At 46.2% G+C, this 13,267-nt stretch overlaps 4 protein-coding genes across 4 annotated transcripts; 1 reads left to right on the top strand and 3 right to left on the bottom strand.

The window, feature by feature from the left end:
- Positions 1–173: 173 nt before the first annotated feature.
- PtrM4_143760 (uncharacterized protein) lies at positions 174–4,063 on the bottom strand (the record flags this gene model as incomplete). The annotated part of the gene is made up of 2 exons (XM_066109691.1): positions 174–2,797; positions 2,863–4,063. 2 exons carry the CDS (start codon positions 4,061–4,063, stop codon positions 174–176), a joined length of 3,825 nt encoding a protein of 1,274 aa, XP_065959674.1.
- A 540-nt stretch (positions 4,064–4,603) lies between these two features.
- On the bottom strand, positions 4,604–9,366 carry PtrM4_143770 (uncharacterized protein; the record flags this gene model as incomplete). Its single annotated transcript, XM_066109692.1, has 2 exons — positions 4,604–6,505; positions 6,562–9,366. The coding sequence occupies 2 exons, from the start codon at positions 9,364–9,366 to the stop codon at positions 4,604–4,606; spliced, it is 4,707 nt and encodes a 1,568-aa protein (XP_065959675.1).
- Positions 9,367–9,692: 326 nt separating this feature from the next.
- Positions 9,693–10,703, bottom strand: PtrM4_143780 (uncharacterized protein; the record flags this gene model as incomplete). Its single annotated transcript, XM_066109693.1, has 1 exon — positions 9,693–10,703. One exon carries the CDS (start codon positions 10,701–10,703, stop codon positions 9,693–9,695), a length of 1,011 nt encoding a protein of 336 aa, XP_065959676.1.
- Positions 10,704–11,822: 1,119 nt separating this feature from the next.
- Positions 11,823–13,239, top strand: PtrM4_143790 (ComEC, membrane metal-binding protein; the record flags this gene model as incomplete). The annotated part of the gene is made up of 2 exons (XM_066109694.1): positions 11,823–12,149; positions 12,259–13,239. The coding sequence occupies 2 exons, from the start codon at positions 11,823–11,825 to the stop codon at positions 13,237–13,239; spliced, it is 1,308 nt and encodes a 435-aa protein (XP_065959677.1).
- Positions 13,240–13,267: the final 28 nt, after the last annotated feature.

Here is a 13,267-nt window from a genome sequence, read left to right on the forward strand (position 1 = left end):
GCCATACGCGTACTTCTCAGCACTAACAAAAAAATGGTATATTATAACGTACCATTGAGCGCCCTGGGTTAGCTTGTATCTGTTTGTTGCCAGGTGCTAAAGAGCAGTTTGATAAGTAGAAAGAGATGTATCAGCGGGCTCTTGTGGCAAAGGAGAGGGTTGTGGTTTTAGTTTTATACAGTGTCTCTCTGTAGGTCTTCTGGTGGCTGTCCTAGGTACCATTTTCTTGTTCCTATTCTGGTGCTAGTGATAAAAGCTAGGGTTGCTTCTATACCTATACTAGTGTGGAGTAGTAGTGGTAGTGTGACTGGGCGATGTTTGATTGTTTGTAGGAGCGTTTTTCGATGGTCTTTGTATAGATGACAGTACAGTAGTAGGTGTTCTGGCGTTTGGATGTTTTGGCAGGTGCAGCGATTAGAGTCTCGTTTCTTAAATCTCTTTAGGTAGGAGTTGAAGTATCCGTGTCCTAGCTTAAGAGAGTAGAAGGCGCTAGAGGTTACTCTTTTCGTGTTCTGTGGCATTTGGATGGTTTTGCTGATTTTAAGAGGGTATTTGGCTGAGTAGGTAGCTTTGTTTAGAGCGGTTGCTCTTGCTTTGTATTTCTCATACTCTTGGCGTTGTTCCGTTTGTTGTATCCTTTTGATTGTCGTGCCTAGGTAGGCAATGCTCTTTGTTGTTGATCTGGGGTCCTCTTTGGTTGCTTCTTTTGCTAGGTAGTCTGCTCTTTCGTTTCCAACTATATCTGTGTGTCCAGGTGCCCAGAGTAGGTGGATGTTTGCTTGTTTTCGTCGGATCGTATTTGCCGCTTTTAGACATCGGAGTTGCCAATGCTGTCCTGGGTTATCTGATAGGTTTTTAAGCCTGTAGATTGCTGCTTGGTTATCTGCGTAGACCTCAAATTCCTGGTCGGTTGTAGCGTTCTTTGCTGCGTATTCGAATGCTCGTGTGATCCCTTCTAGTTCGCCGTTGTAGACTAGCTGGTATTGTCCGATATTAACTGTTTCTGAGTAGATTTCTTGCTGAGTTGAGTTGTAGACTGCTATCCCAACTCCTATTCCTTTTCCTTCTTGTGTTTGCGAGGCGTCTGAGTATATTGTCGTGTAATTGTCTAGCCTTGTTTTAATGTAGGCTTGGTGCGCATTTGCCTCCTCTTCTTTGGATTTTTGAGAGACTGTTACGGTATAGTTTAGAGTATCCCATGGCCTAAACCGGTATGGGATAGTCTGCTCTGTGTCTCTTTTGTTGTTTTTAGGAATTGCGTTAGTAATAGTTTGTAGCTGTCTGTGCTGGTTTGGTTTCTTTGAGCGTTGGAGATTAGTTGATTGGATCCGAGTTATTGCCTTTGCAATTGGATGGGTGTTGGCTAGCAGGTTTGCTCTGCTTGCGTAGTTCCGGATAGTTGAGTTAAGTCTGATTGCTGGTGGTAGTAGGCTCGCTTCGAGGCTTGTAGGGACTGTTGGTGCTGTTCTAAACACTCCTAGAGTTTTTCGACAAGCCAGGTTGTGTAGTGACTGTAGTTTCTTTGTAGCGTAGGGTTGGTTTTGCCAGTATATTTGTGCTCCGTAGTCTGACACGCTAGTTACACATGCTAAGTATAGTTGTCTAATAGCGTGTGTTGATAGGCCGAGTTCAATGTTCGCTAGTCTTCCTAGCCTGTAGAAAGCTTGTCTGGCTTGGCTTACACGTATAGACACATGTGATTTGAATGATAGTCGGTTGTCTAGATAGATACCTAGCCACTTGACAGTGTCTTTGTGTTCTATCCGGTCGTTGTTTGGGAGTATGAGGGCTCTTTCTATCCTCTCCTTCTTAGCGGTGAAGTGGATTAGCTCTGTTTTGGATGTGTCGAAGATAATGTCTAGCTGCTCTCCCTTGGCAAAGAGTGTAGCTATCTCTTTTTGCAGTGCTCTTATGTTTTTCTTTAGAGAGGTTGATGAGGTAGTAAGAGATAGGTCGTCGATATACGATAGTTGAAAGCTTTGTAAGGCTGGGAATAGGTCTCGGATATAGATAAGAAAGAAGATTGGTGATACTGGGCTGCCCTGTGGAATGCCTGCTCTAATCTTGCTAAATTCTTCAATCTTATTATCGAATGCCAGTCTTAGGGTCCTGTTGGAGAGAAAGGATTTCGCCCAGCAAATTAAGCTAATTGGGAGTCCAAGTTTCTTAAGTCGGTCTAGAAATCGGTTGTGTATGACGTGGTCAAAAGCTCCTTTGACGTCCACGAACACTGTGGAAGTAATTTGGCCTTGCTGTTTTTTGTGTTGAATCTGGTCTACTAGGAGGAGAGCGGCGTCTATTGCAGATTTCTTGTTTCTACCTCCAATTTGTGAGGAGTGTAGGAGGTTTGTGGTTTCTGCTAGACTAGCTAGTCTTTTGGCGATAATTCTCTCTAGTACCTTCCCTAGGCTGTTTAAGAGAGTAATTACTCTATAAGCTTTCGGGAGAGAGTAGTCTAGTTTGGATGGTTTTTTGAGAATTGCTCCTGTAGCTGCTTTCCAGCACCGAGGGTGGTATCCGTAATTAAACAAGATTGAGTAGGCGATGAAGAGGATCTCTGGGTTGAACTTAAATGCAGCGGTTATAATATCTTGAGTAATAGCGTCAGGCCCTGGTGTACTACTTTTAACTTTACTAGAACAGGCTTGTTCTAGTTCAGAAATTGATAGTTGCGGCCAGTCCCAAATGCTCTCTTGATAGTTTAGAAAGCTTGGTAGTTCTGCTGTTGGAGGAGGAGGGAAAAGTGCTTTTCTAAAGGCCTTGCACTTTCCTTTGAATGTTTTCTCTAGTATCTCTCCTTGGATAGGTGGAATCTTTTCGACCTTTTGATCCTTTGTGTATGCCATAGCTTTGTAGATAGACTGTGGGTTTCTTGTTCTAGAAAGCTATTCCAATGTCTCTTCTTGGCATCCTTGATTGCTCTTGCGTAGGTGTTCCGCGCTATTAAGAAGTCTTTCTTGAATAGATATGCCTCTTGGATGGACAACTGTTGCAATTGTTGTGTGTAGACTCTTTGGCAGTGAGTAAGCTCTCTTCTTAGCTTAGTAAGCTCCTGGTTCCACCAGGGTTTTGGTTTAGGACCTAGTTTGACTTTTGGGATTGCTTTGTCAGCTGCTAGTTGGATAACTTGCGTAATTGCTTCCCCTATCTCCTCTAGTTTGCTTTGAAGCTCCTGGTCCTCTTCTAGAATTAGATTCTTGCAATCTTGTTTCCTAGGGTCGTTTATCTCGCTTATGTGCTGTAGCGTGATGTTGTTTTGAATAGCCTCGTTTAGGGTTTTTTGAAAAAGTGGCCAATCCGCCTTTTTTGTGTTAAACTTGCGTTGGTTTATTGGATTGTCTACTTGGTCGGTGTCTGATCGAATTGAGAAGAGTAGGCCGTAGTGGTCAGATCCAGTCTCTGTAGTGACTTGCCAGTCAATAGCTTTGTCAGCTAGGTCTGGGGTAACTAGGGATAGGTCTAAAACTGATTCTCTTGATAGGTGTGGCCTAAAGAAAGTGCCCGTTCCTGGTGTGTTTAGAAGGCTAAGGTTTTGGCTTTCTATCCATTCTACAAATGGGGGTGCTCCTGGGCTCGTCGATGTGCATAGTGGGTCCCACCACGGGTGGTGCTCATTTGCGTCTAGGAGTAGAATAGATGACTCTGGTAGTCTTGTGTTTGTGTTTAGAAGAACTCTTGGGATAGTCTTTATATCTCCTATACCTCTCTCGTTGTATAGGTTGAAGATATTAAACTTATGGTTTCCTTTCTGTACTACTAGTGCTATAGCGTCTGGATCTGACGTAAAACCTTCTAGTAGGTGGGTTTCTGCTAATAGCGTTCTAGAGATATAGAATAGCACTCTAGGGCGGAGTTTTGGTTCGGATTGTGGGAGAATTTGGAGGTATGCTGCGTGGCTAGTGGACCTAGTATCAGCGTAGTCGTTGTTTCTTGTTGGTGTGAGCCAAGGCTCTTGGACTGCAATTATATCAACCCTTAGTTCGACAGCTAGTTGAAGAGTAGACTCTGTAGCCTGGATACTCTTATTCAGATTCGCTTGGAGAATCTTAATGCTGTCTAACATTCTGTTGTATATTGGTTCTCCTTGTTTGTTATAGCTGCGAGGACTTCACAGTCTCTGCTATTAGCAAAGTGAGGTTCTTTGCAGTTTGAGCATTTTGGGAGTGTATGGATACAGGGCTTCCCACTTGTCGTGCAGGTGGAGCATTTATGCTGCGATGTAGGGTGGGTCCCCGCACATAGCTGGCATGCTGTTTGGTTCCGGCATTTAAGCTTTGTATGGCCAAAGCCTTGGCAGTTGTCGCATTGGGTAGTAGCTGGAATACTTCTATACTTTTCAGTACGGAGGCTCTCTCCAAGGATAATGATCCTTGTTGGATCAGAGGAGAGATGAGAGAGAAGGTTGTTCTATTGAGAGAGTTGCAGAGAGCGACTATATACATGAAGTAGAGTATCTGGAGCATTCCAGATCAGCAGTGTGTTACGTAGCTGTGACGATAGTAGAACATTCTAGTTGACACACCCCCTGAGGGCTGACACACCCCCTGAGGTTTCCATATTAGATGGATACCTCAAAAACAAATTGAAAGAGATGCAGACTAAACTATGGATGAGGCACAGGACATGGCACGTCCTTGACGATGAGATGACGGATGTCCTTCATGCCCAGCTGTCTGACAAAGTTCTCGTGTTTCTGACGAGGAAGTAGCTTAGTGAAGCCGTCAGCAGGCATCTCAGCAGTAGGTTTCCACTCAACAGTGATCCTTTCAGCTTCCACCTCTTGGCGGAGCCACATTTGATGAATGTCGACGTGACGAAGCTTGGTTTGAATTCGATCAGAATCGCCTTGTACGAGGCGTACAGTCTGAGCGTTGTCACACCAGAGAGCCTTCTTGGTGTGAAGCGTGAAGCCAATGTTGCGGCAGAAGCGATCCCAGTATTGCGATTCAACGCCAGCAGCAGAGAGAGCGTAGAGCTCTGCTTCAGTAGTAGAGCGGGTTACTGATCGAAGTACGGTAGCCTTCCAGTCAACAGGCATGCCGTACAGCATAAAAACGTATCCAGCAGATGATCGACGAGTCTCTACATCGTCTCCGAATGAGGCATCAGCAGCACCGAAGAACGTAGGCAGTGTTGAGTTGATCTTTGTTGCAAACGTCTGGGTAGGCTCACCCCCTCGAGCACTGATGGCCAGATACCTAGTACCGTACAGGTATTGCCACACGTGCTTGATCTCCGAGAGGTGAACTGGTCCTGGATTGATCAGGAACCGTGAAAGGATTGAGTGAGCGTGAGCGACGTCAGGACGCGTCATGATCTCAATGTACGCTAGGTTGCCAACAAGGCGTTGATAGGTTTTCGTAAGCAAAGGATCAGACACTCCATCGTAGGGTAATAGCCTCGACGTAGAGGAGAGAGGCGTGGAAGGGTATCTTCCATCAGAGCGGATAAGGTCAAACTCAGTGCAGACCTTGTTGATGAACGCATCCTGGACTAGGTAGAGCTGGCGGCTAGCAAGAACTCGCTCAACTCGAATACCGAGGAACCATTTAACGTTGCCCATTTGGCGCAGGCTATATAGCTTAATAAGCTGTCGTTCGAGCTTCTCGAAATCTTCTTGGTAGTCGGGGTGATAGAGGATGATGATATCGTCCACGTAGAAGAACAGGATTATCCGATCGTTCATCCAAAGGCATGGGAACCCTTGAACAGGGTGTAGCCCAAGCTTTCGCAGTGAAGCTTGGAGGTGTATAGCCCACAAGCGTGGAGCTTCCTTCAGGCCATACAGGGCGCGCAGAAGTCGAAGAATCTGGCCGTATCTATCCTGGAATCCATCCGGAGTTCGTACATGTAGAGGACGATTAAGTGTAGCGTTAAGGAACGCGTTTGGCACATCGTATTGCATTGCGTTAAGGTTGAAAGCACATGCAAGAGCCATAAGAGCTCGGAAGAGGCGAGCAGCAAGAGTAGCTGCGTACGTATCGCCGTACTGATCCTGCAGATCTCCTCGGACGACAATTCGAGCCTTGTATTTGAGAAGATATCCATCTTCATCAAATTTGTAGGTGAATACCCACATCAAGGGTACAGCATCTGTTGTGTCTGCTGTGATGTCTGGTTTGGCAAAGGTGCCTTTCTTCCAGCAGCTGTTGAATTCTGCGTAAGCAGCAGCTTCAAATTGCTTTCCATGAGCGTGACGTTTCAGTTCTTTCCAGTGACGTGGTGGAGGCGGAAGATCATCGCGATGAATGCGAGTAGGATCAGATCGCGTTGGTTGTGATGCAGCTGAGATAGCATCATTTGCTTGCGCAATCGTAGCAGAAAAAGCAAAGTACTTAGAAAGGTCAGGGGCTGCCTCGATGTAGTGCGCTTGGCGACGTCGTCTGCCAGTGATGATGTTGTCCTGTGAGAGATTCGGGTCTCGTCGTTGCGGAGCATTGTTCTGATGTCGATCTGGTATGTAGATCTCAGCGTCGTCGTCGTAGTTGTTCCACCCCCAGGTGTCCTGTGTGGAGATGAGTCCATCAAAGCAGAGGACTCCTGCAGTAGTTGTTGTTCAACTGGATCAGGAGAAGGACTTCGATCTTGTCCTTCGAAAGCGGGTGTAGGAGATGGAGAGAGGAGTTGGCGAACAGGCTTCTGATACACTGCAATAGTGTCACTATCATACTCCTTTTCAGATACATGATCTAGTGGTAGGACAGGCGTAGTGATTGCTTCCTGTCGTTGTCGTACAGGCTGCGCCACGACAATGGTATCTCCATCGTATTCCTCCTCAGGAATGTGGACCGTCTCGATAATGCGAGGCTCCACGGGTGTTGTTGATGGCTTCTCCTTGTAAAGCTCATCAATGAAGCGTACATCTCGTACACGGATAACTCGATTCGTGGTAGGTATCCAGACTCGATAGATGTTCGAAGCGTCGTATCCAATAAGGAATCCTTCAAAGGTGCGCTTCTCCAGTTTATCCCCTCTTAGGAGATGCTTGTCAAGTATGAATCCACGGCTTCCAATGATATGGAGTCGTGATAGATCTGGTCGAATGCCAGTGACCATCTCTTGTGGCGTACGCCATTCAAGAGCCTTTGTCGGAGTGACGTTGAGGAGTCTTACCGCAGTACAGACTAGCTCATTAGCTAGTGCCTTAGGTAGACCAGCATGGATACGGATGACTCTGGCGACTGTAACAATCACGGCTCCAGCTCTCTCCGCACCCCCCAGCTGTGCTGGAGTATCAGGTGATCTCATTTCTACCTTAATACCTGCTGATGATAGCTCTTCTTGAGCAGAGGAACCGAGGTGTGCCTCAGCTCTGCCATACCCAACGTCTCCATCCATGAAGACTATAGCTACCTGGTAGCCGTATACTCTTTCAATCTTGTTGATGAGTCGAATAATAGCAGGAACAACAGTAGCTTTGTGTCGACTCCTGAGAGTACAGATCTCATGAAATTTCGTGTACTCACACACTGCATGCAATGCCCATACGTCACCGTTGTAACATACTGCGCCATGTTCCTGAAGTTGGATAATGTCGATTGAAATGCGATAGAAAGGTCGACAGGCTTTATCAGCGCGAGGACGGCGACTGATGTCTTCCTTCATCTTGCCTTGAATACACGATACACAATCGTCTGTCCATGGATCTCCTTTTCCGTTTGTGCCTATCTTGAGGCCAGTAGTTGCATCTTGAAGGTGTTCAAGTGCCTGATAGCTTGGGTGTCCGAGCAGTTGATGCGCTCGCATCGCAGTGACAGTTTGAGGAGCCTTCTCCTGGCTCGATCTTGCAGCCATGCTGAGAAGCTCATGGCGAGGAGGGCGATCAGCCTCCTTCGCATCGAGCAGCCAGTGGCCATGACTGTATTCAAGGTTGGCTACAACATTGGAGATCCTCTCTTTGTAGAGGATGTTGCGCCCTGAATCGAAGTGGATGCCTGAGCGTCGGCAGCGTCCAAGGGCGAAGAGGTTCGTGAGAAAACCTGGTACGTACGCGACATGCGTCAGGAGTATATCCTTCTTCTGATTGCCTCGATTAACATTGATGATCACCTCCCCCCAGGCAGCAACCTGATAGCTAGTTGCGCCTGCGAAGATAACGTCGGTTGATTTGGCATTTGACGTCGTACGCCAGTTGAAATAGGTCGAGTTGCAGATATGGACGTTGGAACCAGGATCAACGATCCATCTGTCGAGCAGAGTATCACCTTTTGGTGTTGTAATCTGAGCCAAGTGAAACGCATTGTTTGCGTAATAGTCTCCGTTCGAGTCATTGTCGTCGATTCGATCAGCGTAAGGTCGTCGGCCTCTGGATGCTGAAGTGGGTCTATCGGTCTTATTCTCGGTCTTATTCTCGGTCTTCTTCTCAGATCGATCGGAGTTTTGTGCTGTATCGAACGTCCATCGGACGTTGTTATCCTTGTAGAGCTTCTTGATCTTCTTCAAGAGCTCGCGATCCTTAAAAGCAGTACGAACTGTGCTGAGTCTTGTTCGATTTGGTCTAAAACCTTCTGGACGGCCTTCTGCCGTTTCGTTTAGAGTGTAGCACTCTAAGATATTGTGATAGAGGCCACAGACGCATTGCGGACGGTTGTTTGGCCTTGTGTCGGTGATAGCTAGAGTAGCCTGGGTGGCCTGGGTGCTGTCCTTGGCTGCAAAGCTGCCAAGAGTCTTCGTGTGGGTACGCTTCGTCGCGATCCATCGTCGGTATCGGTTAATCAAAGCTTCAAGTGTTGGAGGGTCCTTTTTGTCCTCCTCACAGCCAATCATTAGAGTGAAATGCTGGTTAGACCAGTCAGCATCTCCTTGGGCTTCAACAGCCTGTATGAAGGCCCACTGTGGACGTGTCCCTTTCATCTCAGCCATATCTTCTGATTGGCAGAGAGACGCAATTCGAGAATATTCGTTTAGCCACGTATCAACGTTCTGGTTCCTCCGCTTCTGCTGAATAGCAGCATATTGCGAAGAAAGCTCTAGAATTTGCTGTTGATTAGTGATCCGAAAGTGATCCTGAAGTGTTCTAAGACGTAATCGTACGTCCAGATCTAGGTTGGTAATAAGATGCAGCTTTGATCGAGCTACCGTCCGTGTGATTTCAAGGTTAACCTCTCCTATAGCCTTGAGGGTAGCCTTCTGAGCATTCGTCTTGATCTCCCACCTCCTCCACGCACTGTCTGAAGCAGTGTCTGATGGCTCGTCATCGACAGTTGGAGGTAGCTTGTTTGTGGAAGGATCGCAGTATTCCCACACACCTTTGACGGTGGCGAACTCCTTCTTCAAGGAGTACCAGAGCTTCCAATCGCTCTGGTTCTCGAGGATAACTGATGCGCGACTGACAACTTGATCGTCCCGAGCGCTCGAGGATGCCATGATGGCCAAAAGAGCTGCCTTGCTAAGCGGCAGAGAAGCTTCGAGAAGTGATCTCAAAGGACGTGAGAATAGATCTCAAAAAGAGAGCGTGAGACACCTTGTTTCAACGCTACAACAAGACACAAGAACAGCGTATACAACAGCGTGAACTGTGTGAATGGAGTGAACAATCTCGTTTGAATATCGCAGCTTATTGCGGGGATACCGGGCTCATAACTGTTGGATCAGAGGAGAGATGAGAGAGAAGGTTGTTCTATTGAGAGAGTTGCAGAGAGCGACTATATACATGAAGTAGAGTATCTGGAGCATTCCAGATCAGCAGTGTGTTACGTAGCTGTGACGATAGTAGAACATTCTAGTTGACACACCCCCTGAGGGCTGACAATCCTCGCTCCTAGTTTCTTTGCTTCAGCTTCTGTTTTAAAAGCAATAACAATAGAGCTGTTTTGCTTGTTCTTCCAGTCTTTTGTAAGCCAGTAGGAGTTACCAACTATTTGTAGTCCTTTGTTGTATGTAGGGATTTCAGTTTGAAGGATTTCTAGCGTGTCTGCTCCTTCAAAGGTTGTAGGGACGTTGTGGACTATGACTTTTGTCCAAGATTCTAGTGGTTGAGCGTGTTTGATGTTAAAGAGATCCATCCAGATGTTGGATTGCTGGAGAAGGAATTCTCCAGAGTATCCGCTTGTAGTAGTAAGTATGAGATTGTTTCTCTTACTAAGAGCTGCTAGTTGGATAACAGGTCCTGCAATGCCAGCTTTTTGGAATGCCTCGTTGATTTTGTTTCGTGCTTGGAGCGGGTTGATGGTTTGGTTTTCCTCTAGTGTTGCAACTATTTGGTAGTGCGTAATTAGTTTCTTAGGCGTTGGCTTTTTCTTTGGGGCTACAGTCGTCCAAGTGGCGTTCTTTGATGGTTGAGCTGCAATTGTTGCGTATGATTGGGGAGCATTTGTGTTTGTTGTCGTTGTTGCTACTGCTACTGTTTGGTTGTTTTGACCAGCTACTGTGGCTGTTGCCTTCTTTAATGTCTTTGCTGCTTTTTCTGAAGCGTTTGCTAGAGTAGCTGAGTGGAAGGCGAGCTTGGCAGATAGTTTGTCCGAGATCTGGTTTGTAACTCTCCCTTTTTCCGTGTAGTCTCTAAATACGTCTAGTAGTTCGAGTAGCTTGTTTTGCTCTTCATATGAGTTGGTCATAATAGAGGCTTGGAGGATCAGGTTTCTAGCCCATTGGATTGCCTGTTCTGGATCTTTTGCGGTTGGTTTATCAGAGTCATTCTTTTGGAATGGATTTCTTCCAGTTCTGTCGTATACAGGAGAGAAGAGGGCTGGTCGTTTGTTCATGATTGGGACTAGTCGTTCGGGTGGGTTAGGTTGAGTTTGGGTTGGGGTCGCTGGTGTCTGGTCCTCTTCTATACCCATTTGGATATCATTTTCGAGATAGATTGCGGTATTAGTGCTGTTTCCGCTTGCCTCTGGGATCTGCACTATGATATTGTCGCTGTCTGGCGGCATTTTTGTTCTGTTGTTGCTACTTTACACTAGAAGGATACCTAGTTCTTCTAGCCGTACCGGTGTGAAAGTAGTGAAAGCCTTGCTATTTTACTCTTCTTACTCTCTTTTCTCTATCTTACTGATCTATCGAGTAGATCTCTAGGATAGGAATAGATTTGGGAGACTAGAAAACAGCGAAAGAGTCAATTGTTGGTGTTTTTGGTTATCTTATCGATAAGGACTGGTCTGTGCGTTTTTGTTTTGGAAGATTGAACGCGTCTGAAGAATCTCGTTCTACTGGCTCTAGCTTTACAACCAGCTGGCTGCAGAGGCTTAGAGTAGCTGGAATGTTTTTCTTCTGATGGTTTCGACTATATTCCGATGAAAAACGACGCGTTTTGATCAGTTTTTGTCGTGAACTATGTAGACTTCGTTTTGCTTTTTTTATTTATATCTTCTTCTTATGACTCTACTTTTATATAAACTTAATCTTTTCTTCTATCTTCTTATTAATGTATTCCTAATAACTTGCTCTGTCTTCTACTACAATCCTAATCCTTAAATCCTACTTAATTCTATGCTTGATTTCTTTCTTAAACACTATCTAATATATACTACAAACTATACCTGTTTTACCTACCTCATCTATCGATTATGAATCTCACCAACTTTATACTCTCTCTTTTCGAATCTTTCTTTTCTTTGCTTTATACCTGCATACTTATTTTTAACATAAATAACTCTTCTTTAAACTTTTGCTCTTACTATACCCTTACTGTGCTTATTACTCTTACTACTGTTACTATCTTTGCCTCTATTATAATTACTCTTGCTTCTACCACGGCTACGGCTGCTATTCTTGTAACTTTTCCTTCTATCGCGACTATCACTCTTACTGTCTATTCAATTACGGTTACGGGTTCTACTATTGCAACTCCCGCTGTTCCTGCCGTCCTTGCTGCTTTTAACATGCTCGTTATTACTCCTACGGCTACTACTACACCTGTGTTTACTGCCGCTTCTACAAATATCGCCACTGCGGCCCCTACGCTTCCTATTCTTGCTATCCACTCCGTCCTTGCTGCTCTCGCCATTCCAGCTGCTCCTGCTGTCCTCGCTGCTCCTGCTCTCGCTAATTACGCTCCTACTATTTCCGCCCTTACTGCTCTTACTCCTGCAGCTTTTACTCTTAATGCGCCTACTCCTACGGTTACTGCTCTTATTGCTGCTACTCTTAATGCTCTAGCTCTCACTGCTATTGCTCTCGCTACTCTCGCTATTCTTGCTACTACTACTGTCCCTGCTGTCGCCAACCTCGCTTCTATCGCTATCCTTACTGCGACCACTCTCCCTGCTCCTATTATTTTCGCTGCTTGTAACACCCTCGTTGCTGCCGCCTTTAAAGCTCCTACCCTTGCTACTCCTGCTATTCTTACTGCTCCTGCTCCTACGGCTCTTACTTCTACGTCCTGCTCTTGCTACTCTTACTCCTACCGCTCTTACTCCTCCGCATTCCGCAATCCTCCCTATTACTGCTTCTGCTCTCGCCACTTCCTCTATCTCTACTATCCCCGTCCTTCTTGCTGCTCTCGCTTTCCCCGCTGTTCCCGCTGTCTCTACTGCTCTCTTCTGCCCCTTACCTCCTACGCCTCCTCCACCTGCGGTAACTGCGGTTTCGGCGGCCGCTACCGCTCCTCTTGTCGCTGCTCTTACTACCCTCGCTACTTTCGCTTTCCTTGCTGCTCTTAATATCTTCGCTATCAATCCTACGGCTTCTGTTCTCGCTGCTCCTGATACTCTTACTATCTCTACTGTCCTTACTTTGTCCCTTGTCCTTGTAACTTGCACTGCTCTTAATATTCTTATTACTACTCCTACTACCCCTGCACCTGTTGCCGCTTCTGCCCCTGCTATCCTTGCTGCTTATAATATCCTTACTTCTACCTCTTACCTCTTACAGCTTATATACACCTCCGGCTACTGCTATTGCTACTGCTACTCTCCTACTTTCGCTATCCTCGCTACTCTTACTGTCCTTACTATCCTCGCTGTTCTTACTATCCTCGCTGTCCTCATTATCCTCGCTGCTTCCGCTGTCCTTACAATCCTCGCTGTCCTCGTTGTCCTCGCTGCTTCCGCTGTCCTTACAATCCTCGCTGTCCTCGTTGTCCTCGCTGCTTCCGCTGTCCTTACAATCCTCGCTGTCCTCGTTGTCCTCGCTGCTTCCGCTGTCCTTTCTACCCTTACTGCCCTTACTATCCTCGCTGTTCCCGCTGTCCTTGCAATCGCTACAATTAACTTAATAGTTAATTCCCTTGCCGTTCGCCCCTTTCTTGCGCTGCCCTTGTTGCTCTTACTGTCCTCGCAATCATCGCAATCACCTTAATTACCTTAATTGCCTCTATCCTCGCGGC

Source organism: Pyrenophora tritici-repentis, chromosome 9 (genome assembly GCF_003171515.1).
Source record: "Pyrenophora tritici-repentis strain M4 chromosome 9, whole genome shotgun sequence".
Lineage (NCBI taxonomy): Eukaryota > Fungi > Ascomycota > Dothideomycetes > Pleosporales > Pleosporaceae > Pyrenophora > Pyrenophora tritici-repentis.